A 27,457-nucleotide genomic window follows, 5' to 3' on the forward strand; every position below is an offset into this window, starting at 1 on the left:
GAAAAGTGACCTCCCTGTCCCCCAGCAGCCCTTAACTTCCAAGACAGTCTCAGCTAGGGGTGAACCTCAGGTGCTCCTCCTCTAGCCATGATTCAGTATTGCTGGGGTCTATGTCGCACAGGGAACCATAGCTGCTTGCCTCATGACTCTACCGAAATACTTGCCAGACTTTGTATAGGTGGGATACAGTGCTCTAAACTGAGATGAATGTGTGAATAATGTTAGTCTTTGAAAAAAATGTATTTATTAAGAAATACAGATAATTCTTTCCATTTCAAATAAGAACCAAGTAATTACATCACTGGTAACTTAGATCTTAATCAAAGGCATAGAGGTTGATTGAAGGGAAATCCTCAACTAATTTGTACAGTTCTTGAGACAATGGAATTTTAAAACATTCTCTTCCCAATGTAATCAAATAAGACTCTAAAGGGATATAAAGTAGATTTTCTTCTTATACCAACGTAGGCTCTGCCCTAATTTTCTGTTATTATAAAGTGTCAAATTGCATGAAAAGATCCTTTTAAGGTCCATGGATCCTTCCAGTCTAAACGGTTACTTTTTGCCAAGTATCCTTTTGCTCAGAATCTGCTTTCTCTGGGTTGGTGGACCAGACCTGGGTTTCTCTCAGGGACACTTCCTTAGCAGGTGCATTGTGATGTTCTTCACGGCCAGCATGGTCTCTGTGCAGGTCGGTTTAATGAGCTTCTCTGGCAGTAGAAATCCATATTGCCCGGTGTCTCGCAGTTCAAAAGCAAATGCATAGGGTATCCCATTTTTATAAGCCCAATCCATTGAGTTACCGGAGCTTACGTCTAAAAGTTAAAAAGAGTCACTTCACTAAAGAGTCTGCATTAGTTTTCACACACACTCACACACACACACACACACAGACAATTTATGTTCACTAAACTCTACCAAATCCTTCCAATGAAATAGCACTTTACCAAGAATGGTTCAAGATAGATGGCTGAGCAGATAAACTCACTGCAAACGACCTGAGTTTGAAAATGGAGCCCATGTGAAGATGGAAGCAAGAACTGACTCCACTCAGCTGTCCTATGCCCTCCACATACATGCCTCCACACACAAAGTGACAGCAGACAGAAATTAGAAGACTAAATTAACAGTAGTTCTTCGGCATCTGCCTCATGGGTCTTACAAAGTATACTTGCTGCCATCGGGGATCTGGTCTAAGCATGGATCTGTGCCAATGTGAGGTTCCCCAAATTTCTCAGCCCTGGTTCCCACAACATTTATCTTCACCCTCTTCACCCTTGCTTTTCTCACTTTATTCACCAATAATCAAGTTACACTGAGAGCCCGATGTTGTTCTATTACTCAGTATTTTCTTTCAAGGTCTGGGACATTGGAATTCTGTTTCCCGAAGCCCCCTTATTTCCTTCACCCCTCCTGTTCTCTCGGTCCTGTTGAGCCCCTTCCTGTCCTGTGAGTACTGAGGATTTACTTTTTTAAATTGATTTTATTGAGCTCTACATTTTTCTCTGCTTCCCTACCTTACTCTCTCCTCCCCTTCAACCCTCTCTAATGGTCCCCATGCTCCCAATTTACTCAGGAGATCTTGTCTTTTTCTACTTCCTGTGTAGATTAGATCCATGTATGTTTCTCTTAGGGTCCTCATTATTGTCTAGGTTCTCTGGGATTGTGATTTGTAGGCTGGTTTTCTTTGCTTTATGTTTAAAAACCACTTATGTGTGAGTACATATGATAATTGTCTTTCTGGGTCTGCTTTACCTCACTAAATATGATGTTTTCTAGCTCCATCCATTTTTTTGCAAACTTCAAGATGACATTATTTTTTTCTGCTGTGTAGTACTCCATTGTGTAAATGTACCACATTTTCCCTATCCATTCTTTGGTTGAGGGGCATTTAGGTTGTTTCCAGGTTCTGGCTATGATAATCAATGCTGCTATAAACATAGTTGAACACATGCCCTTGTAGCACAATTGAACATCCTTTGGTTATATACCCAAAAGTGGTACTACTGGGTATAGAGGAAGGTTGTTTCCTAATTTTCTGAGAAAACACCATACAGGTATCCAAAGGGGCCGTACCAGTTTGCACTCCCACCAGCAATGGAGGAGTGTTCTCTTTACCCCACAACCTCTCCAGTATAGAGTACTGAGGATTTAAAGTCTGGTCCTCATGTTTGGTACAGGAAACACTTTATCCACTGAACAATGAGCTCCTTGTTGTTGCTGTGTTGTTTTATTTCTTGTTTTTTGTTTTTGCTTTTGAGACACGATTCCTCTGTGTAGCCTTTGTGGCCTTGACTGTCCTAGAACTCAATCTTTAGACCAGGCTGGCCTTGAACTCACAGAGATTCTGCTCTCTGCCTCCGGAGTGCTGGGATTAAAGGTGTGTGCCACCACCACCTGATCTCTTTTTAAAAACAAACAAACAATAACAGTAACAAACAAAACAAAAACCCAATAGAGTCTCATTATGTAGCCCCAGTCTGGCCTGGAACTTGCTATATGGACTAAACTGGTCCAGAACTCACTATATAGACCAATATGACTTTCATCAATTTGTTCCTTTACCTCCAGAGTGCTGAGTTTATAAGCATGTACCATCACTCCTGGCAACAATGTGCCTTTTAATACAATTTCCTAGGTACAAGGTACATTGGGCTCATTCTATGAAGGGGACAACCACGCAGCTCTGCTACCTCTCAGATTCTTTTGGCTTTGGCTAAGGACAGAAAATGTGCAGTGGCTTCAGTGTCCCTCTGGAGAGAGTGCAAACAGAGATAGCAGGTGCCAAGGATTACGTCATGGGGATGCGACGGGCTCATTTCTATGGCAACAGATTGTTCTCTGTAAATACAATAGCGTGGCTATGCTTCGTACCAACATGAACATACTGGTAAGACTTGGAAAATGATTTAAAACTGTCAGTATAGGTATTACACTGGTATCAGCTGGTATGAGTTTGGTTGTAAATACTGCTTTCCCCTTTCAAGATAACAGCAGTTCTAAAGTCGGGCAAAGTAGCTGGGGCTGGGGCACAGGGAAGATAAGTTTAAGGCAAGCTTAATTTAATATCATGACCATGTGAGAAAGGAAGAGGGGAGTAGGAGGGACAGAGAGGAAGGATGGGTCAGAGAGAAAAGTGGAGGGTGGGTAGAGGGAGGGGAGAAACGTGGGAGGCAGGTGGGAAGGTAGATAGGAGAGGGAGTTGAAACCATTTTAAAAGGTCAACCTGGACCTAGGATCATTAACTACAGAGTTAACCCATTGACTCTTGTACCCTTCTCACTCTTAACATAAACTCATTTGACCTATAATATTAACGAGCAAATTTACCTTTGTCGATGAAAATGAGGGGTAAGACAGTAAAACTATGGTAAGGAACCAAGGAGAAATTTGGCCTTATGGGAGGAACATAATCAGATTCTAGTTATATGTTCATAGACATACAGCATGTGACCACAAGCTCACAGAACTAATATATGCATGACTGCTCATTAGATTTTTTCCAATAAAAATAAATTGCAGAATTGGAAGGCCACGAGAAATGATGTAATCCTATTACTCAAATTGCATTTGGAGAAGTTAAAAATGAGAATTAATTCATACCCTGGCCAGGACAACACATCTGAGAGACTCAGAAGAGAATCCATACCAGACAATGTCCAAATTCTTCCTATATACTTGGTTCTTTTTATTTTATATAAAAGAAATACTTTAAAGTCAATCTTCAAGCGAAAATTGAGATGAAGATGCTATGTACGAAATGGCATTTCATAACAGGGATGGAGGAGATAAAGGACAAAAGGGAAGCTGTTGGAGAGATGAAACATTTACTTCATTATCTTCCTGAGGCCATTTCCACACTTACAGTACTTACAAATTGCTTAAGGAGCCCATTTTGGTGCTTTCCACTGTCAGGGGATCTCAGTCCAACTTACCATCATTACCGTATGCTTAGCATATTCTCTGCTTAGAATTGGTTTAAATTGGTACAGCGATTTTTGTCAAGCTGTGAAAAACAAATCAGATATCAGTTCTCCCCATCATCTCTGGCTACTCTGACCATCACAGATTTTGCTTTAGGGAGAACACACTTTTCTTCTTAAAGGGAAGTCATGGCACAGGCTGTTGGTTCAAGAGAGACGATCCTATAGGACACGCATGGGGAACTTACATAGTGTTTGGGAGGCAGGGCCATGTCTGTACTGTGTCCCATGTGCCGACCGGAGTGCCTTCACTGCTTTGTGAGCTGCAAATCCCTGGGAGGGCAAAATGGAGAAGCTGTGTCACATTGTGGCATTGAAACTTCTAGGAATGCTGGCTGATTGCTTGCGCCTTCTTGATGGTCAACAGAAACAGAAGAGAGGGCTCACTAGTTAACAGTTGTATCTAATAATAATAACATGATCTTAATTGTACATTTTGCAACCCACTATTATTTTTTACAGTGCTGAGGATCAAAGCACGTTTTAAAACATAACTTTTGATGTGGTTGATCCTCACGCAAACCAATGATAACAGCAATTCTGTTTTGTAGCTAAGAAAAGGCAGGTTCAGTGCAGTGAAACGGGTATCCTGGGGTGACCCAGCAAAGAATGGGTAAGCTAGGACAAGTACTCATATTTCCTGAAGCCGCTCATGCATTCTATCCTCTTCCCTTTAGGTCAGGAGCACTTATTCCTGTGCATTCAAAATAGCTGACCTGGCTGCAACAATGTCAATATTATCTCTAATTCATATCCTGTCCTTAGCAACATGTCTGTGTATGTAATGGATACTTAATCGATATTTCTCAAAGGAATGTTGAAGAAGCATAAGTCTGCAAGAGTATCCATACAATCATATTGATCCACAAGTATATATATTTCAGTACGAGTAGACAGCTATTTCAAATGCATCTGAATCAGTTAAGAAACCACCAAGGGAGATTGGCTACCTTCATGCCATGCATTTGTTCCTACTGGGAACAGGAATATCAATTTAATGACATCTCCTGACTTCTGACGTTACAAAGTCTCTCACATAGCTAAGTCAAGCTGATGCTAAGATGCAGAAAATCAGTGAATAAACTACCACTACCATCACAGCACACACACATGCAGACACATACACACACACATACACGCACATGCACACACACATACATACACACATACACAAACACCCTTTAACAAGCTCAAAATCCCAAATAGTGGCTATTCCAACAGAATGGTACTGTTCTTTAAAAGTCTTCCAGAAACTGTCAGAGGTCCAGTTTTAGCAAGGGATGACAAATATCAGATGACAAACAGGAGGAAAGACATAAGCTGAAACCAGCACACAGCTCTCCTGTTTCAGTTTGCTGGTGAATAATTTAATGTTTCTTTGGAAGCACCCTGGGGGGCATGATGGTGTGTAGTGGACGGAGCCTCGGGTTGCTGTTCTTGTCCAGCTCATGAATACACGTGGCCTTGCTTGTGGCTTTGTGGCTACTTCAGGGCAGGGCTCCAGGCACTGGCAGACCATTTCATAGTGATCTCACAGATGGTGACGTACTCACAGGAGTCAATAAAAAATGTAAACACTGTCATGAGGAGTCTATGGAAAAGTTCCGTATTGTCTCCAATAGTCTTAGCAATATGCTATGGCAAATGCAGATGTCTCTACAATCAGAAGATGACTGCATTTAGAAGACTCGTGTTTTCATTATTTTTTATGAAAAGAAATGTATTAAGAAACAAAGTGCCACTTAGCTTATTTAAACAAGGTTTGTGCAATTTTAACTGTTATTAAATTAACATACCGAGGAATGGACTTCATTGTGGAATTCTTAAACATGCACCATAATACTTTGTTATAATTCGCCCTTCTCCCTGTTTCCCTGCCCTCCCTCCCTATAGACCCCTTTTCTACTTTTATGCCGCATATTTTGCATTATCCTCTCTTTCCTTAAGATCTGTTCCTTTCTTTTCAGGGTCCACTTAGAGTTTCACAGCTAGTATACACACCCATATCCACCTTCACCCCACGTTCGCCCCAAATGTTTTTATGTTGAGGCCTTCATATAAGAGAAAACAGGAGGCATCTGTCTTTGTGAGTTGGCTTGTGTTGTATCATAATGCTGTTTAGTTTTATCCATTTTTTTTCCTGCAAAGGTCACGGTTTTTCTTTATAGCTGAATAAATCTCTATTATGTCTGTGGGATGCATCTTCCTCATGCATGTCTTGGTGAAGGAAGGCTGGTCCCAGGCCCTGGCTGTTGTGACAAAGCAGCAATGACCATGCATATTGACAGAGTCTTCTGGCTGGGTGCCCAAGTGCAGCACAGCTGGCCCCGATGGGAGCTCTATTTTTAGTTTTTGGGGACCCTCCACAGTGGTTGTGTGGTTTATGGCTCTACCAACAGAGTTCAAGGGTTAGCCTTTCACTGTATCTTTGCCAGCATACATTGCTAGCTTTCTTGATGATAGTCATTCTGACTGGAATGAGGAGGCCTCTCAAGGCAATTTTAATTTTCATTTTCCTGATGTTGAACATGTTTTCAGATATGTATTGGCCACTTGTAATTTTGGGGGGAAGCATACTCAATCGTTAGTCCACGTATTGTTGGGGATGTTTGATTTTGGGAGGTCTTTGCATGTTCTAGCTTTCAGTCACAAACTGATACATAGTCGGCAAAGATTTCTTCCCCTTCTTGTAGGCTCCGTCAGGCTGCTGACTGTTCCCTTTGCTGTGCAGAAAGATTCTAGTTTCACAGAACCCTCTTCCCCGGTTTGGGGGATTACTTCTTGTGCTATTAGAGTTCTTTTCAGACAAGCCTTATCTATATCTTGAAATATATTACATATGTTTTTCTCTAGTCATCCCAAAACTTTATATTTTGGCCTTTGATCTTTAATATGTAAGAGCTAGCCAGGAATATGCTAGGGTCACTGGCCCAGAAGTATTGCAATTAATATAGTTTCTGTGCAGTTATTTTGGGTCTGGGCAGCCGGGAATAAAAGAACAGCCTCCAACAACAGAATGGTGTGCGGTGTGCCGGCTATATCTGCATAGAAGCTGAGAGAGCTTGGAAAGGAATTCGATGCACAAAAGAACAGCATTATGTGCAGTTTCTTGGTAGCCACATTTTTTCAAATAGGTTCTGTCTGCTGGTGGCAAACAGGGGCGCTGTGGCTTCTTTAAGAGACGTCTTCCTGCTGGGCTGTGGTGACATACACTCGGGAGGCAGAGGAAGGCCGATCTCTCTGAGTTTGAAGCCAGCCTGGTCTACAAGAACTAGTTCCAGGAGAGGTTCCAAAGCTACAGAGAAACCCTGTCTTAAAAGAGGGGGGGGTCCTTCCTGATTCAACATTAGCAGCAAAACACTGTGCACCAGAAACAGCGACTTCCTGGTTCATGCTGCTAGCACAAACTCCGACTTTTTCAGGAGGCCAAGCACTTGAATGGGGTTTGTGAACAGTGTGTTACAAACTGCTTAATGGCACAACATAGACCCGCTGCATACCTGAAACTGGAGCAGTGTGCACAGATCTCAGAGGTGGTGAACATGCCTCCGCCATGTTGGACTGGGCGAAACCAAAAGGCAAAGTAGCCTTAGTCCTAGCCACTTAGCATTTTAAGAAGTGCTTCTGGACAGAAAAAGATTACAGGTACACCATAGGACAGATTTAGACAAAAAAGACCTCTAAATGAGACTCAGTGTGTTAAAAAAAATGTACATAGGCTTGGGAGAGAGAAGAAAAAGAGTACAGAGAGTTATAAAAAGAAGTAAAATTGTTTTTAAAAAATAAAACAAAGTCTTTAAAGAGACAGAGTACAGAGAGTCATAGATTAAAGGAATAAAGAAAAATAAGCCATGTAAAGATGGAATATACACAGAGAGTCTGGGTTATGTATATTATTGTATTTTCTTTGAATTTTTTGATTGTGAATGAGTGAAGTACAGAGAGACATTTTATTGTATGGGCTGCTAAGCTATATATACTTTAAAGGTATCTTGACTTCAAAATTTGGATCCAAAAACTGTGGATTCCTTCCAGACTAATATGGTTTGATGGAATAAGAACCCCTGAAAGATCTCTGTAAATCCCTAAAAATTACTTCACCCAACAAAAAGCAGAAAGCAGTTTGGATAGAACTATGCCCAAATTCTCAAACATTGTTTATAAATGTTTGTTTATATTTAAATTGGAATATAATATAGAGATGAATACTTTGCATTGGTATAGATCTTGGTTTATTGATATAAATTTAAGGTCAATTTTGTTATATGTATATTTTTGCTCTGATTAAGGTATTGGTTTGTGCAGTTTATTTGAAAATGTAATGTAAAATTAAGAAATATAGCTTAATAGATAATCATATATAACAGTCAACCTTGTAGTCATGTTACTTAGGTTTTCTAGATGTACAGAGATATATTTCAGATGGCTATGTATTCTTCAAACCTTTCAAAAAACTATCAGAATGTGGCATTTAAAATGTTTTTAAGATTTTAGGACTTTTCATGACAATGAGTCATGGCAAGTAATTGGCAGTACCAATTTACTTCAAGAGGATGATGGCCATTGAAGAGGATCCTCATGGAGTTTGCTAACCATTTGGGCAGGAATCTGCTCTTGCCTGGATTGCTTGATGTTATGCTGTATGAACTGGACATACATGCAGGACCCACAGAAAAATGACTGCTGAATTCGCCTAAAGGTGAGACAGTCCTTCAGAGTTCCTGCTTCATGAAAGAGTCTGCCAGATATTTTGCAAGACACAGAAGAAAGTGACTGACAAACTGCCAATATAGGTGGAACTGTCTTTGAAATTTCCTGCTTCATGGAAAAGTCTGCCAGACACTACGGGCCTGTAGGCTGAAGATGGATGTCCCAGTGTTACAGAAGAACTTTGGGTGACTGTCCAGGCAGTGAGATGTCTCTGTTAATTCTAGAGTTTTGGAAGTTGCTTACAACATAGTTCCTGTTAACTTAGGTAATATTATATCCTTCTGGAGTCTTTGATGGAGCTGAAGAATACAAAGTTATAGTTATAGTTTTTCTTACTTATGATAAAACACAGATTAGATATAAAACTTTAGACTCACAAAGATAGCATAGGTGATAGAGTATTTTCCTTAATTTGACAAATATAAATGAACTAAATATTGTAACTGTAATTCTTGGTTCATAACTGTTTTCTTGTATGTATTCTTGCTATGTTAGAGTTAAAACCTTCCTTTTTATTTAGACAGAAAAGGGGAGGTGATGTGGTATGCCCCTCTGTATGCTGTGAATATCATTGGTTAATAAAAAAATCTGCTTTGGGCCTATTGCAGCAGAGAATAGGACAAGGACGTAATTCTAAGCAGATAGAGGAGGAGAGAGTAGGTGGAGTCAGGGAGACACCATGTAGCCACCAGAGGAGAAAGACACCCACGCTGGTACTGGTAAACCACTAGCCTCATGGTAAAATATAAAATAATAGGAATGGGTTAATCTAAAATGTAAGAGTTAGCTAGGAATACACTAGAATCATTGGCCAAGCAGGGTTGAAATTAATATAGTATCTGTGTCGTTATTTTGGTTCTGGGCTGCTGGGAACAAACGAATAGCCTCCATCAACACTGATCCATTTTTAATTTATTTTTGAGCAAGACGAGGGATTAGGTGTAGTAATTTCATTATTCTACACATGGTTATTTCAATTTCCCTGCACAATTTTCTGAGGAGGCTGTCTTCATGCCAGTGAATGTTATTTGAAACCTGTGAAAACAACTATGTGGCTTGTGTGGTGTCTGTTAGGGTTTCTATTGCTGTGAAGAGACACCACGACCCTGACAACTCTTATAAAGGAAAACAATTAATTCATCTTGCTTAGAATTCAGAGGTTCAGTCCATTATCATCACGGGGGAAGCATGGTGGTGTGCAGTCAGACACGGCTCTGGGTGAGGTAGCAGAGAGTCCTGCATCTGGGTTGGCAGGCAGCAGGAAGAGACAGTGAGCCCCTAGGCCTGGCTTGAGCTTCTGAAACCTCAAACCTGCCTCTAGTGACACACCTCCTCCAACCAGGTCACACCTCTAATAGTGTTACTCCATGTGAATCTATGGGGGTCATTTTCATTCAGACCACCACATGTAAGGATAGTGTGTGTGTGTGTGTGTGTGTGTGTGTGTGTGTGTGTGTATGTGTTCTGTTTTACTCTGTTGGTCCACATGTCTACTTTTTAATGCTAGTACTATGCTGTTTTTGCTACTCTGACTCTGTAGTATAACTTGAGATGAGGTGTTTTGATGCCCCTAGCATTGTTTTATCTACTTTGGATATTTTGGTTCGTTATCCTTATATAAAGAGTTTTAAAGTTGCCTTTTCTACTTCTGTAAATGTTGTTACTGGAACTTTAAAAATATTTTAGAAGTATTTAATTTTTGACTTTGTGTATATATGTGTATTTCTGCATGTATGTTTGTGTAACATAGGCATGGCTGGTGGCTCTGGAGGTCAGAATAGGGCATCAAATCCCCCTGAAACTAGAATTACAGATAGTTGTGTGCTGCTATGTGGGTACTGGGAATTGAACCCAGGTCCTCTGAAAGAGCAGTCAGTGTCTTTAACTGGCAAGCCATCTCTCCAGTTCCATGTTACTGGAATTTTGATAGGGATTATATTAACTATATATATTTTGATAGGGAATATATTAATTATATATAACATAGTTTATGGTAATATAGGCATTTTCATAACTTTAATTCTATCTGTCTATGAGCATGAGAAGTGTTCCGTCTTCTGAGTCTTCTTTAGTACAGAAGAAATAAGGTTAAATAAAAGGCAGAAGAAGAGTAGTGGAGAATATTGTTGTGGAGAGAAAATAAGTTCTTTTTATGTTTTATGACCCTTTATATAATCACCCAAACTTGCTCATATATGTTTTCACTATACAGTAATCATTTCATGCTGTTCTCTTCTGTTGCCTGTGTCTGCTCCTTTTCATTTTTTTTACTATACTTTAAATATTTTAAAATAAAAGTTTTCCTCTTTTAACCCCTTCCTGTTTCATAAATGAATCCATTTGTACATTTGAACTTCTGAACTTTCTTGGGAAATCTGTTGGGTATTTTTGCATTGTTTTGTTTTTTATTGTCTTTTTGGTGTGGTTTGGTTTTATCTTGTGAGCTTTCTTGCTAGTGTTGAGCCTGTATTGGACCAGTGTCTGATGTCTTCCCGGGATGTCTACACTTAGGACTGAACACTGTGTGCTGGGCAGATTTTCTCTACACTCCCGAGATTCTCTCACCGTCTTACCCACTGGGGTACCTAATGTTTTAGTTCTGTTTCTCCCTAGTGCATTGGGAGGAAGGAGGGGAAGAACCAACCATAGCAGTGAGGTATGTGGAGGGTCCCTGGTGAGGTGGAGGGCCTATCTTTGGACTTTCAAGCTCTCCAAAGCGTCAACACTGGTTGGAGGGTTGCAGCTGTCAGCATCAAGGCCCTGGATCTTCAGCTCATAAGGGATCTCTCCCTTTCCCAATCGTCTCCTCCTTCCAATTGTTGAAAGGACATTTGTTGGCCCTCAGCTGAGCAAGCACAGTTTTATTGAAATATTTCCATATTTAAAATAGTTTAATGGATGAGTTTAAAATATTATCAGAAACACAGACTCTTACAAATTGGTGCAATATTTTAAAGAATTTTAATAGGATGTAATGATTTCTTATTAACATTCAGGGATTTCTTAGTTTCTGAAAATTTTCATCTTAGTTTTAATGATTTAGTTTATGCTTAGCCCATTCCAGATTTTTCTCCCTCACTTCACCCTATATACCATTGTATTATAAGTATGTGTGAAGTTTGTGTTGTGTGTGTACTTGTGTATGTGGGGTGTGTGTGTATGCATGTGTGGTCACAGAAGGTGTTGGCGGCCTGTCACGCTGCCACATTTTGCGGCAGGGTCTCTTCCTGAGCTGGGAACCCAGTTGTTTTTTTTGGCTAGGCTGGTATCCAACATGCCTCAGCAATTTTATATTTTATATTTCCATCCCTCAAAGTGCCAGACTCTTAATCTCAGGGTCGTTGGGTGCCAAAATGTAACGGCGTAAATGAATGCAGACAGACTGTAAAAATATATACAGCTTTAATGGGGAAATAGACTTACAGAACCACCGTTCTGGCAGAGACCAGGAAAGCTGAGCACTGCATCGCCAGATTTATAGGTAAACATTAGCCTGAGGCAAACACGCCCCCTAAGGGGTGGGACTTATCCCTACAGTATTGGGGATCTGAACTCAGGTCCTCATGTTTGTAACAACAAGCACCCTTAACCTTTGAGCCAAGATCTTGACAGTCTCCATGCCAGATTTTAAAAACAATGTCACTCTTCACTTGTGGATTGAATGATGAAGGGCTGTGGTAGGGGTGGGGTTCTGTTCTGTGCATTTCGGCATGTTTTTTTTTTATTGAGAAAAGGAGAAAAAAAAACCAAGTTGTCACCTCCTCCCAGCCTCCCATTTCCCTCCCCCTCCTCCCACCCTTCTCCCCCTCCCCCCACTCCTTTCCCCCTCCCTCTCCAGTCCAAAGAGCAGTCAGAGTTTTCTGCCCTGTGGTAAGTCCTAGGTCCTCCCCCCTCCATCCATACCTAGGAAGGTGAACATCCAAACTGGCTAGGCTCCCACAAAGCCAGCACATTACGTAGGATCAAAACCCCGTGCCATTGTCATTTGCATCTCATCAGCCCTCATTGTTCGCCATGTTCAGAGAGTCCAGTTTTATCCCATGATTTTTCAGTCACAGTCCAGCTGGCCTTGGTGAGCTCCCAATAGATGAGCTCCACTGTCTCAGTGGGTGGGTGCACCCCTCGTGGTCCTGACTTCTTTGCTCATGTTCTCCCTCCTTCTGCTCCTCATTGGGACCTTGGGAGCTCAGTCCAGTGCTCCAGTGTGGGTCTCTGTCTCTATCTCCATCCATCACCAGATGAAGGTTCTATGATGATATGCAAGATATTCATCAGTATTGCTCTAGGATAGGGTCATTTCAGGTTCCCTATCCTCAGCTGCCCAAGGAACTAACTGGGGACCTCAGCTTGGGCACCTGGGAGCCCCTCTAGGGTCAGGCCGCTTGCCAGCCCTAAAGTGGCTCCCTTAACTAAGAATTGTGGTTCCGTGCTCCCCTGTCCAACCTTCCTTTATCCCAATCCTCCTGTTTCCCCAAGGCCCCCCCTCCTTCCCTTCTAACTTTTCTCTCCCCATCTCCCCTTACCCCCATCCCACCCCACCCCCAAGATCCCAATTTTCTCCCCGGCAATTTTGTCTACTTCCCTTAGCCAAGAGGATAACTATATGTTTTTCCTTGGGTTCACCTTCTTACTTAGCTTCTTTAGATTCACCTATTGTAGACTCCGTGACCCTTATTTATGGCTAGAAACCAATTATGAGTGAGTACATCCCATGTTCATCTTTTTGGGTCTGGGATACCTCACTCAGGATAGTGTTTTCTATTTCCATCCATTTGCATGCAAAATTCGAGAAGTCATTGTTTTTTACCGCAGCGTAGTACTCTAATGTGTATATATTCCATACTTTCTTCATCCATTCTTCCATTGAAGGGCATCTAGGTTGTTTCCAGGTTCTGGCTATTACAAATAATACTGCTATGAACATAGTTGAACAAATGCTTTTGTCATATGATAGGGCATCTCTTGGGTATATTCCCAAGAGTGGTATTGCTGGGTCCACGGGTAGGTTGATCCCGAATTTCCTGAGAAACCGAAACACTGACTTTCACAGTGGTTGCACAAGATTGCATTCCCACCAGCAATGGATGAGGGTACCCCTTCCTCCACAGCCTCTCCAGCAAAGGCTATCCTTGGTGTTTTTGACTTTAGCCATTCTGACAGGTGTAAGATGATATCTCAAAGTTGTTTTGATTTGCATTTACCTGATTGCTAAGGAAGTTGAGCACGACCTTAAGTGTCTTTTGGCCATTTGAACTTCTTCTGTTGAAAATTCTCTGTTCGGTTCAGTGCCCCATTTTTTAATTGGGTTAATTAGCCTTTTAAAGTCTAGTTTCTTGAGTTCTCTATATATTTTGGAGATCAGACCTTTGTCTGTTGCGGGGTTGGTAAAGATCTTCTCCCAGTCAGTAGGTTGCCTTTGTGTCTTAGTGACAGTGTCCTTTGCTTTACAGAAGCTTCTCAGTTTTAGCAGGTCCCATTTATTCAGTGTTGCCCTTAATGTCTGTGCTGCTGGGGTTATACATGGGAAGCGATCTCCTGTGCCCATCTGTTGTAGGGTATTTCCCACTTTCTCTTCTATCATTTTCAGTGTGTTCGGGCTGATATTGAGGTCTTTAATCCATTTGGACTTGAGTTTTGTGCACGGTGATAGATATGGGTCTATTTTCATTCTTCTACAGGTTGACATCCAGTTGTGCCAGCACCATTTGTTGAAGATGCTTTCTTTCTTCCATTGTATACTTTTAGCTCCTTTATCAAAAATGAGGTGTTCATAGGTTTGTGGGTTAAAATCCGGGTCTTCTAAACGATTCCATTGGTCGACTTCTCTGTTTTTATGCCAGTACCACACTGTTTTCATTACTGTAGCTCTGTAATAGAGTTTGAAGTCAGGGATGGTAATGCCTCCAGAAGATCCTTTATTGTATAGGATTGTTTTGGCTATTCTGGGTTTTTTGTTTTTCCATATAAAGTTGATTATTGTCCTCTCCAGATCTGTGAAGAATTTTGATAGGATCTTGATGGGGATTGTATTGAATCTATAAATTGCCTTTGGTAGAATTGCCATTTTTACTATGTTGATCCTCCCAATCCAAGAGCAAGGGAGGTCCTTCCATTTTCTGGTATACTCCTCAATTTCTTTCTTCAATGCCTTAAAGTTCTTGTCAAATAGATCTTTCACTTCCTTGGTTAGATTTACCCCAAGATATTTTATGCTGTTTGTGGCTATCGTGAATGGTGAAGCTTCTCTGATTTCCCTCTCTGCTTCCGTATCCTTTGTGTATAAGAGGGCGACTGATTTTTTGGAGTTGATCTTGTATCCTGCCACATTACTAAAGGTGTTTATCAGCTGTAAAAGTTCTTTGGTGGAGTTTTGGGGGTCGCTTAAGTACACTATCATATCATCTGCGAATAACGAAAGTTTAACTTCTTCCTTTCCAATTCGAATCCCCTTGATCCCATTATGTTGTCCTATTGCTATTGCTAGAACTTCAAGCACTATATTGAAGAGGTATGGCGAGAGTGGACAGCCTTGTCGTGTTCCTGAGTTAAGCGGGATGGCTTTGAGTTTCTCTCCGTTTAATTTTATGTTAGCTGTCGGCTTGCTGTATATAGCTTTTATTATATGTAGGTATGACCCTTGTATCCCTAATCTCTCCAAGACTTTTAACATAAATGGATGTTGAATTTTGTCGAATGCTTTTTCAGCATCTAATGAAATGATCATATGGTTTTTTTTCTTTCAGTTTATTTATATGCTGGATTACATTGATAGATTTTCATATGTTGAACCAGCCCTGCATCTCAGGAATGAAGCCTACTTGATCATAATGGATAAGTTTTCAGATGTGTTCTTGGATTCGGTTTGCCAGTATTTTGTTGAGGATTTTTGCGTCGATGTTCATGAGTGAGATTGGCCTGTAATTCTCTTTCCTGGTTGAGTCTTTGTGTGGTTCTGGTATCAGAGTAACTGTAGCTTCATAAAAGGAATTAAGTAATAACCCTTCTGTTTCTATATTGTGGAATACATTAAGGAGTATAGGTATTAGCTCTTCTTGGAAGTTCTGGTAGAATTCCGCATTGAAACCATCTGGTCCTGGGCTTTTTTTGGTAGGGAGGTTTTTGATAACAGCTTCTAATTCTTCGCGACCAACAGGTCTGTTTAGATTGTTCACCTGGTCCTGGTGTAACTTTGGTATATGGTATTTATCTAAAACAGTGTCCATTTCTTTTACATTTTCCAGTTTTGTGTTATATAGGCTTTTGTAATAAGATCTAATGATTCTCTGAATTTCCTCTGTGTCTGTGGTTATGTCCCCCTTTTCATTTCTGATCTTCTTAATTTGCGTATTCTCTCTCTGCCGTTTGATTAGTTTGGATAGGGGTTTATCAATCTTGTTGATTTTCTCCAGGAACCAGCTTTTTGTTTCATTGATTCTTTGGATTGTTTTCTGTGTTTCTATTTTGTTGATTTCCGCCCTCAGTTTGATTATTTCCAGTCTTCTACTCCTCCTAGGTGAGTCTGCTTCTTTTTTTTCTAGAGCTTTCAGGTGGGCTGTTAAGTCTCCAATATGTGCTTTCTCTGTTTTCTTTAAGTGGGCACTTAGTGCGATGAACTTTCCTCTTAGCACTGCTTTCATAGTGTCCCATAAGTTCGAGTATGTTGTTTCTTTATTTTCATTGAATTCAAGGAAGACTTTAATTTCTTTCTTTATTTCTTCCTTAATCCAGGTATGGTTCAGTAGTTGACTGTTCAGTTTCCATGAGTTTGTAGGCTTTCTGGGGGTAGCATTGTTGTTGAATTCTAACTTTAATCCATGGTGATCTGATAAGACACAGGTGGTTACTAATATTTTTTTGTAACTGTGTAAGTTAGCTTTGCTACCGAGTATGTGGTCGATTTTCGAGAAGGTTCCATGAGCTGCAGAGAAGAAGGTATATTCTCTCCTATTTGGGTGGAATAATCTATAGATGTCTGTTAAGTCCATTTGCTCCATTAATTCTCTAATTTCTCTGTTAGGTTTCTGTTTGATTGACCCGTCCATTGGTGAGAGAGGAGTGTTGAAGTCTCCTACTATTAGTGTGTGCGGTTTGATGGCTGCCTTGAGTTTTAGTAATGTTTCTTTTACGTACGTGGGCACTTTTATATTAGGGGCATAGATATTCAGGATTGAGACTTCGTCCTGATGAATTGCTCCTGTTATGAGTATAAAATGTCCCTCTCCATCTCTTCTGATTGATTTAAGTTTGAAGTCAACTTTGTTAGAAATTAGTATGGCCACACCTGCTTGTTTCTTAGGTCCATTTGCTTGATAAGCCTTTTCCCAGCCCTTTACTCTGAGTAGGTGCCTGTCTTTGTGGTTGAGGTGTGTTTCTTGTAAACAGCAGAATGTTGGATCCTGTTTTTGTATCTAGTCTCTTAGCCTGTGCCTTTTTATAGGTGAGTTGAGCCCATTAACATTAAGTGATATTAATGACCAGTGGTTGTTAACTCCGGTCACTTTTTTAGTAGTAGGGTTTGTGTGTTTCCCTTCTTTGAGTTGCGCTGGTGAAGGGTGTCTAGATGACTGAGTTATTGTGGGCATTGTTGGACTCCTTGGTTAGTGATTTTCCTTCTATTATTTTCTTTAAGCCTGGATTTGTGGCTACGTATTGTTTAAATTTGTTTTTATCCTGGAAAATTTTGTTTTCTCCATTTATAGTGAACGAAAGCTTGGCTGGATATAGTAGTCTGGGCTTGCATCCATGATCTCTTAGTTTTTGCAGTACATTTATCCAGGACCTTCTGGCTTTCATGGTTTCCATAGAGAAGTCAGGTGTAAGTCTGATAGGTTTATAAGTAACTTGGCCTTTTTCCTTTGCGGCTCTTAATATTCTTTCTTTATTGTGTATATTTTGTGTTTTGATTATTTTATGGCGAGGGGATGTTTTTTTTTTTTTGATACAGCCTATTTGGTGTTCTGTATGCTTCTTGAACCTTCATAGGTACATCTTTCTTCAGGTTGGGAAAGTTTTCTTCTATAATTTTATTAAGTATATTTTCTGGACCGTTGAGCTGCACTTCTTCTCCTTCTTCTACTCCAATTATTCTTAGGTTTGATCTTTTTATTGTGTCCCAGATTTCCTGAATGTTTTGTGATGAGAATTTGTTGGTTTTGCTGTTTTCTTTGATCAGTATGTTTATTTTCTCTATGGTATCTTCAGTGTCTGACATTCTCTCTTCTATCTCTTGTAATCTGTTGTTAGTACTTGTCTCTGTAGTTCCTGTTCGTTTACCCAGATTTTCCATCTCCATTCTTCCCTCGGTTTGTGCTTTCTTCATTGCTTCCATTTCATTCTTCAAGTCCTGAACCGCTTCCCTAACCTGTTTGATTGCTTTTTCTTGTTTCTCTTGGTTTTCTTGCATGTCTTTGAGCGATTTATTCATTTCCTCTACCTTTTTGTTTGTAATCTCTAATTGTTTATGGCAGTTTTTCACCTCCTGTTTAAGGTCCTCTATTATTTTCATATAGTTCACTTTTGAGTCGATTTCTTCTATTTCTTCAGGAGTAGGGTGTACAATTCTTCTTATTTCGGGATCCCTGGATTCTGGTGGTGTCATGTTGTCTTTCAGGTTGTTGGAGGAATTCTTGCATTGACGCCTTCCCATCTCTTCCTTCAAATGGAGCCAGGGGAGGCCTGGTTTCTTGGTCCAGCCTTTGCTGTGATTGACTCTCTGGGTATATCTCTTCAGTGTAGAAGCAGGAACCGTTCCCGTCCAGATGGGATTCCTCAGCAACTAAACAGGGCCTCAGGTAGCCCAATGATCCAGGGCCAAAAGGATGAATGGAGCAAGGGGGGACGCGGTATCCAGAAGCGCACAGGAAGCCTGGCGCAGGAGCTGAAGGTGCCCTGGCTCCCTTACAGGGGACCCTGAGGCCTGCCTGGTAGGCAGGCACTCACCGCTCTGGGTGGGTAGCCTTAGTGTATAAGCTTAAAACTGTTCTTGAGCACTGGTCCTAGCATACAGCAGGGCAGGGTTGGGGAGGGGTGCTGGGGGTGCTGGGTCGTGCGAAAGAAAGACAGCCCTGCAGAAGGAGCTGGGGGAGGGGGGGTTGTGCTCTCTTCCGGGACAGTCCGCCCCTGGATAGCACACACTCACCCGTCCAGATGGGATTCCTCAGCAACTAAACAGGGCCGCCGGTAGCCCAATGATCCAGGGCCAAAAGGATGAATGGAGCAAGGGGGGGGTGGTATCCAGGAGCGCACAGGAAGCCTGGCGCTGGAGCTGAAGGTGCCCGGGCTCCCTTACAGGGGACCCTGAGGCCTGCCCGGTAGGCAGGCACTCACCGCTCTGGGTGGGTAGCCGCATTTCGGCATGTTTAACAGCATCCTTGGCCTCTATGTCATAGGTGCCAACTGCACCCCTCATCCCTATTATAGCAATCAAAGAGAGGGAGTTGGATTATGCACGGGCGATAATTTGGTTGATTGTGCCATATAAGGGAAATCTGTACTATCCCTAGACAGTCAAGTCTGGAGTCTTCTGCTTCGGTGAGCACACAGGTAGTGCAGGACGGAGGTGAGCATTGTGGCCTCCTGCCTCTGCTGAGCCATACATTATGTGTGCTTTCTTTTTGGCTATTCCAGGGTTATGTGCTTAATATGTTGGTAACAGTAAGTAAAGCATTCCTCTAGGATTTCTGAGTTGTTCCAGTAAATTATAGAAACTGAGGAGGCAGGTTGTGGGAACCTTGAACTCTTTAGTTACACAAAAGTGTTGAAATTCCCTGCTTGAAGTTGGTCTCTGGAGTGGACGCCATCCCAAGGGACTTTGTTATTATTAACTTGTGGAGTCTGACGGCTGCTCTGGGCAGTTAGTGTCAGAACTGAAATTGAATTGGCGCCTTAGTTAGTGTTGGAAAAACATGTTGGAGAAGGCACCACACATTTAGTGTCGGGAGTTGAGAAAGAAAAAGCAACCACAAGCATCACGTTTATAGCTCAGTAAATGACCACAAATTGAACACATGCGTATAACCTTCCAGGTCAAGGAACAGAATAACAGCAATAACCCAGAACTCCTTGTTCCCCTAGTCACCCCATCCCTCTCCTTCCCCCAAAGGTAATTGCTAGTTTGACTTCTAACATTATTTATTAGTTTTCCTTCGTTTTGGACTTTATTGGCTTTCCTGTGCTATGGGTTCTGAAGTGGCTCCCTTAACAGTGAATTATGCCTTGTAGGGAGTCGCTTGTTGCATTTGTGAGATAAGGAAAAAGAATTTCATCTTGTCTTTTTTTTGCTTTTATGCGATCTAGCCCTGAAAGTCCATTCGTCCTTAGTAGTGTATGTTAGCTATGTGCACAGAAACTTAGCAGCATTAAGCAAACAACACTTAAAAATTAAAACTTGCTTTTAATTATTGAGTCAGACTATAATTTATGAGCAATTATTGACTCAATAAAGTTAATTAAAGCCCTGCATATGTGGCCAAAGCTATAATATTAATCAAATCCACCCTGACCTTTTCTGTATGACCTGTGGTAAGAATGTAAAACAGGTTTGAAACGACTGCATTTGGGAAGCAGTATAGCAGTTAAAAGCAACAATCCTGGAGCGAGACTTGGGGCTGAGTCGTTGCTATGACTCAGAAAGTTCTTAGCCTAGTTGCTTAGTGGTCTCAATTTTCTCATCTGTAAAATGGGAGCATGAAAATATATAAAGAACAAATGAGTTCATGAATATAAAATACTTGAATAGACACATTCGCTACTATCACTAGGACTCAGAAGCACCATGAGGCCTGACACACACATACAAAAACACATACTTACCACACAGCTGACATTGGGGATGGTTGCGTGTTTGTAAGAGTAGGGATACAGCAGCATCTGTGCGTAGGCGTGAAAGGACAGGTAGGCTCTAATGCGTTTTCTGTGTTTCCGAAGGAAGTCTGCGACAGCCTTTACCTCCGGCTCAGATTCCGGGAAAGGACCACAGTAAGTATCGTCACAAGGGTGTGCAGAGGCTCCTTCATCTGCAGGCCAGAAAAGAAAATAGGTGGTTGTGTGTGTGTGGGTGGGTGGGGGGGTTTCAGGCAGGGAAGAAACCAGAAACACAAACAAGCATTGTTAAACTGGGTCTTTTCGTATTTCTAAAAATTGGTGATGTTATTGAATAAGTAATCCAATTTCTCATTACAGGAATCGATAATGGCCATTTTGAGCTATTCAAGCCTGTGCACTGTAGGAGACCCTAAGCGCGAGCCAGGTGCTGTTGTTTAAAGCGGTAAGGAACACTTTGAACGAACATCTCTCTCAGCTGTTAATTCTCTTGCTGGAGAAATCGCTCTATGCAATCTCCCGCAGCAGGTCGACTTCTCATTCATGTGCCCTCCAACACCTGCTCTTCCTTTTCATGACAATGAATGCACGGGTAATTACTGTTCAATATTTACCTGTTTAGCATTCGGTCTGTGTTTACGCTGTCCTAGAAGCCTGGGATACAAAGGAAACACAGAAAAGGCCTCCGTTCTATTAGGAGCTGCCTCGTCAGGATTTGTTGCTGAACTCTTGCCTCCTGCTGGATTCCTGGCAGCTAGGACAGCTGTGTGAGAAATGTTCTACACGTGTTTATTGAGGAACTCGATGTCCAATCAAAAGGAAGGGCGGACATCTGAAAGAGTGTCTGATAATATACAGATCTTGATAGAGCAAGGGTAGGTCAGCACACACAGCTACCCAAAGTCTAGGATAGTTTTAGACCAGAGATGTCTAGACTGATTTATAAAAACTTAGGGTGTGTCTCATCTTGGGGATACACTGTGTTAAAAATATAAAAACGTTTAAACTAAATATATATATATTCTTTTGAGACAGGGTCTCATGTAACCCTGGCTGGTGACATTAAACTCCTAACTGCTCTTCCTTCAGCCTCCTAGGGTGCCAAGGTTACAGGTGGGAGCCACCATGGGTTTGGCTCAAATTTTAATTATTTAACATTTTTTTTTCAACAACCATTTTTGTACAAAGCAGGCTTATTAAGGGGTCTATGGAGGGGATGGAAAAAGCTAAGAAGCACAAAGCATTGCTGTTCTAAGAAATTGTGGCTCTAATAATATTTTGTGAATTCCTTTCACACTGTTGGCCATTACTATTTCCCTACTTCTGGAAAACAATGCCTGCCTCTTCAGTCACTTAACTCATGGCTTAAAATGCAGACAGTTGAACAAATTAATGAGCTGGTTTGAAGCATTCACAGAGGGGATAAAGGGCTGGAGAAATGAGACAGAAATAAAAGAGTGTGAGAAGTGAATAAATATCAACGTGACTAATAGGGGATCTAGAAGGACAGAGAAAAATAAACATTTGAAGAACCAGTAATTAAAATTTCTCCACAATGAAGGGAAAATTAAACAGACACTACTCACCCCCCCCAAAAAAAAGACAGATGGGGAAAATATCAACACTTGAGCACAATAAAGTTTAAGGAAAGAAAATAATTCCAGAAAAAAAAAGAATGAGTCAGGTTAACATTTGACTTTTAAAATATTTTTATTTTTCTGTGTGTGAGTGCTTGTCTTTGTGTGTGTGTGTGCGCCAGCACCTGTGTGTGTGCATGGCTGTGTATGTGTATACCAGTTTCATGTTTGGTACCAGAGAAGGCCAGATTCCCTGGAACGGAACTAAAGACCACTGTGGCTGCTATGTGGTGCTGTGGACTGAAGTTGGGGCGTCTGCTGCAACACCAAGCCCCTTTACCCACTGCACCATCTCTCCAGCCATGACATTTGAGTTCTTAACAGTAACATCAGGACTCCTGTATCTAACAGTGTCTTTTTTTCTCTCATGCTCTTATCAAATCCAGAGTCTTGTATGTATGCCGTCCCTGAGCTATGTCCCTAAGCCCTTGACTTTTTTGGATAGTGTTTTGTCATGTAATCCAGCTTATTTTCAAATTTTTGAATCTCTTTCCTCTGCCCTAAGGATTGTACTAATTCACTTGACTTCAAAGTTCTTTTTCTTTTTTTAATAAAGGAAATTTGAATCTTGACCTTTTTTTTTGTTGTTATCTAGTTGAACTCTGTTGAAATGTGGAAGTGGGATAAATATGTTCTCTGGCATAAAAGGCTGCAAAAGTTATACTATTCACTGATACTCTGAAAAATTCCTGGAGAAATATTTCAACAAAATACTACAATAAAAGTAATCCTTTAAAGCATATAATTCAGTTCTTTTAAAGATAAGTACAGAGCTGAGTAGACGCCACTATCTGATTCTAGAACGCGTCACTTTCCTCCAGAAGTGTTGCTTTATTAATGTGTGCAGATAATATATATTAGTCAAAAATTTAAAAATCAAACAAAAAATTAAAATTTTTCTAAAATATTCCAAGAAATGCAAACTGGTGGGAGCTGGAGCATGGGGACCAGAGGGAGTGAAAGTATGCTGCAATCCTCCTTTTCTATTAGCATATATTATACATGATAACGGATTTCATTATGACATTCTGCATACAAATTTAATATATTTTGATTCTATTCACTATCAATTACTTTTTCTTGTCTCCCTCTCACTTGTGTTGATCCCATTTGTCTTCCCAACCTCAAATTAGTTCTACTACTTCTATCTTTTCTCTCTCTCTCTCTCTCTCTCTCTCTCTCTCTCTCTGTCTCCTCTCTCTTCTCTCTTTCTTTCTCTCCCCTCCCCCTTCCTTCCTTCCTTCCTTCTTTCTTTCCTTATTTCTTCCTTCCTTCCTTCCTTCCTTCCTTCCTTCCTTCCTTCCTTCCTTCCTTCCTTCCTTCCTTTCTTGTGTGTATGAACCAATAACTTTAAATTAAGCTAATGTTGGAGTATGGACAACTTAGGAAACACTGAAGAAAATGCTTCTGCCTCCCCCAGCTCCCATCACCTGCCTATATTGACCATCAGCCTCAGGGATGGCTGTGACTTTCTGAGTCTTTCTCCCCCTAGCAATCATTAAATGCCAATAACTTCTCACCCCCAACAGCTAAGAGGTCTGGTGAGCTCCTCCATTTCCACGATGGACTGTTGACGGGCCCCAGAAAGCTAGTCTTTCTTTGAAAGGAGATGTGGATATTGATTAAATTTAGAAATGGATGTTGAAAAAAACCTGAGTGTGGGGCTTGGGAATAAGAGAAGAAGATTAGGATCCAAGTTAGTCACTGTGAAATGTCTAGCAGAAAGTATTAGAGGAGAAAATGCAGACAGTGGAGAACAGGGCAGGAGTAAGAGAGCAGAAACAAGTCTCAGGGTAGCATTGGTTACAGAGATGTTTTCCTACAGAAACAATAAGATCCAGCAACATCATGTCTATGCAATGAAGTTGTAGTAGAAACAGCAGATGCTGACTCAAAGTATGGCGGCAGCTTCCCTGCCTCCTAGTCTGCAATGTTGCAGATTGGTTGTATTCAGGCAACAGAAATGATACTTTCACAGTTCCTGCAGCAGTGTAAAATCAGGACACCAGCAGAGCTGCCCTTCCCCTCATGCCCTGAGGAAGAGTCCTTCCTTGCCACTTGCAGCTTCCTTGGGTTCCCACTATATTGGTTTATAGAAGTGTCACTTCGGTTAACGCCTCCTCCTCCTCTACATGGTCTTTATTACGGTTTGAATATAAAATATCTTCCTCCAGGTTCATTTGTTGATCATTTGGGAGGTCATGGGAATTTTAGGATATGCTGACCGTAGCTCCTGCCTCTCTTGTTCTCCCTCTCTCTGCTTCTTGTCTGCTATGAATATTCTCCTCTACCACACACTTTTTCTGGTGTGATGTTTTGCCCAAGTGTCCTTAAGCTGTTTGTGGCATGATGCTGATGCCACAGCACTGAGGAAATCTCTGTGTGATGCTGAGTGTCCTTCCTGTGTGAGCCTTAGAGCTCCCTCTAATATGCAGCACCTCACCTCACCAAGCAATTCCAAACACATAGAGATAGATAGTCCAGGTTCACATAAATTTTGGAAGAGCCATGTCCCACTGCAGGGTTCTGGGGGATCACCTTGCTGCAAACATCACAGCGGGAAGAGCAGGTGGCAGTGAAGTTTATTCATGGGGTGGGTGGTGAAAGAGAAATGAGAGGAAGATAAAAGAAAAGAGGGAGGGAGAGAGAGGAGGAAGAGGAAAGAAGAGACACACGCACGCGCGCGCGCGCACACACACACACACACACACACACCACTCGCACAGAGGCCAGATAAAGACAAGATACCTTTAAAGCCCTATCCCCAGTGACCTAGTTCCTCTAGACAGGTACCATGTTCTAAAATTCCCATGACTTTCCTCAACTAGGTCCTTTGTAGAACACATCCCTAGTGTCATCACATTGTTCAAGGAGAGGAGACTGGAACACTAGATTATAAAACCAACTTTAAAAATACAACAGTGTAATTTTATTTTCCTCATTATTTTTATGAGACTACTTTATAGGAAAAACAATTTATTATGAATATTATCAAACAACCCCTTACTGTAGTGTCATAAAGAAAATCTTAACTATCTACAATCAAGAAAACTAGACCATGTTGAGTATAATGACAGTGTTATAAAGGTCCAGTTCTTACCTAGTTACTCTTTCTGTCCTGTAAAACTCCAACAAAAATTCCATCAGCAGATTTTTGAAGAGTATAAACTCTAATTTAAAAAGATTTTTTTAGGGCTGGAGAGATGGCTTAGAGGTTAAGAGCACTGCCTGCTCTTCCAGAGGTCCTGAGTTCAGTTCCCAGCAACTACATGGTGGCTCACAGCCATCTGTAATGAGGTCTGGCGCTCTCTTCTGGTGTGTGTGCAGGCACACATGCTAAATAAATAAATATTAAAAAAGAGATTTTTTTTATTACTTTAGGTTTTTAAAATAGAATCTATTGAGTTATAACTTATGTGATGTGTCGCCAACAACCAATGCTACAGCTGAGATAAAGGACAAAGAACAGCTGCAAGTCTCTCTCTCTCTTTTCCCCTGTGGGAATTGAACTCAGTGCCCAGGGTCTCACATATGGTAGGCAAGTGCTTTGCCTCTGGGCTGCACACACCCCCTTAGAGCTCTCTCCCTCTCTCTCTCTCTCTCTCTCTCTCTCTCTCTCTCTCTCTCTCTCTCTCTCTCTCTCTCTCTAGTCCTGTTAAGTTACTCAGGCTAGCCTTGAACTCTGCGATTGCAGCCCACACCCTTGATCACACCTGCCTCATGCTGCCCAGTAGTGGGAACCACAGAGCTTCACATCAGGCCTTAGCCCTCATTTCCAATCGAGGAAATTTGCTCTCTGCCCTGTTCCTTTGTCTGTGGACACAAGGTTTAGCTTAAGGGTTATATAATCTCCGTCTGTTTGAGCAAACATTTCAGTATCCTACCTTTGGGTAGATGTTATATGATATAAATACACAATGAAGCTTTTCCAGAAGAGCTTTATTCAAATCGGCTTATAAATAATGGAGTACTCTCACAAAGTTAGCTGAAAATGCTTTTGGTTCATAGGACTTAAAACTTGACAAGTGAGTTAATTTTAGTTTGTTGGCAAACTAAAGCAGAAATATCTTCCTCACTGTTAACTTCTCTTTTACCCGCGTCTATATTTACATGGGGTCAATGTTTAAGATGCAATCTCTGTCACGTTCTCAGTTTCAAATATTACTTTCTGGTTCATCAGTAAACAAAGTTATTAATGAAAAGATAATTTTTTCTAAGTTCAGGAATTTGGAAGGATTGTTTTGAATTAAAAATTTAAAGAGGCTACAGAAAATTTAAAGAGGTTCCAGGATAGCCAGGACACAGAGAAACCCTGTTTCGAAAAACCATCTCCTCCCCCCCCCCAAAAAAAAAGAAAAAAAGAAAGAAAGAAAGAAAGAAAGAAAGAAAGAAAGAAAGAAGCCAGTGTGGCTGGTGAGGTGGCTTGGTGGCTAGAGGCATTTACACAATGATCTTACAAACTCTAATTAAAATAAATTAGGTTTAGAGCCTGGAGAGACGGCTCAGTTGTTAAGAGCACTAACTGCTCTTCAAGAGGACACATGTTCAATTCCCTGCACCCACACAGTGGCCCATGACCATCTTTGACTTTAATCCCAAGGGCTCTGGGGCCATCTTCTGGCCTCTGAAGGCACCAGGCATACACATGGTACACAGAGATGCATGCAAGCAAAACACCCATACATACAACATAAAATTTAAAAGTAAATAAAGATATTATTTATTTATTCACTCATTTGTTTTTTTTAAGGTCGGGTCTCTCTCTCACTCTCTAGACCTGGGTGGCCTCAAACTCATGGCAATCCTGCAGCCTCAACCAGGCACAAACCATCATAACCAACTTATTTTAATTGACACATAAGTGCAGAATTTACAGGGTACAATATAATAATTTGATACATGAATACATGTGCAGAAATTGAATTAGGGTAATTACCATTTTTACATGAAGCATTTATCATTGCTTTGTGTTTGGAACCTAGAAACTCCCATTTCCCACTTTTTTTTATAAAATACATAACAAGTTGCTGTAAACAATACTCACTTTCCTATGCTATATAGCAATAAACCTTTTTCTCCTGTCTGATATATGGTTGTACTCAATATCCAACTTCACTGCCCCACCCATTCTAACTTCTGGTAATCAGGATTTAATTATTTTCTTTGAGGCCAATATTTTAGTTTCACATGTGAGCGAGAACCTGCATTTTTTTTTCTTCCTGCATCTGGCTTATTTTGTTAACATATCCAGAAGAACACTGAAGTTTTTGAGAAGGAATGCATATCCAGGGAAACCTTAGAAAAGCA

The 27,457-nt window shown here is 41.0% G+C and overlaps 1 protein-coding gene across 1 annotated transcript in view; it reads right to left on the reverse strand.

Annotated features, from left to right (window-relative positions):
* Positions 1 to 292: 292 nt before the first annotated feature.
* The window catches only part of Cpa6 (carboxypeptidase A6), a 304,771-nt gene continuing 277,606 nt past the window's right edge, over positions 293 to 27,457 (reverse strand). The window contains exons 9-11 of the mRNA XM_075974646.1: positions 20,505 to 20,707; positions 4,172 to 4,256; positions 293 to 815 (exon numbers count right to left, since the gene is read on the reverse strand). Of these exons, the coding sequence (XP_075830761.1) occupies positions 628 to 815; positions 4,172 to 4,256; positions 20,505 to 20,707 (476 nt within the window). The 3' untranslated portion in view covers positions 293 to 627. The remainder of the gene's footprint in view (positions 816 to 4,171; positions 4,257 to 20,504; positions 20,708 to 27,457) is intronic.

This window comes from Microtus pennsylvanicus, chromosome 5 (genome assembly GCF_037038515.1).
Source record: "Microtus pennsylvanicus isolate mMicPen1 chromosome 5, mMicPen1.hap1, whole genome shotgun sequence".
Taxonomy (NCBI): Eukaryota; Metazoa; Chordata; class Mammalia; order Rodentia; family Cricetidae; genus Microtus; species Microtus pennsylvanicus.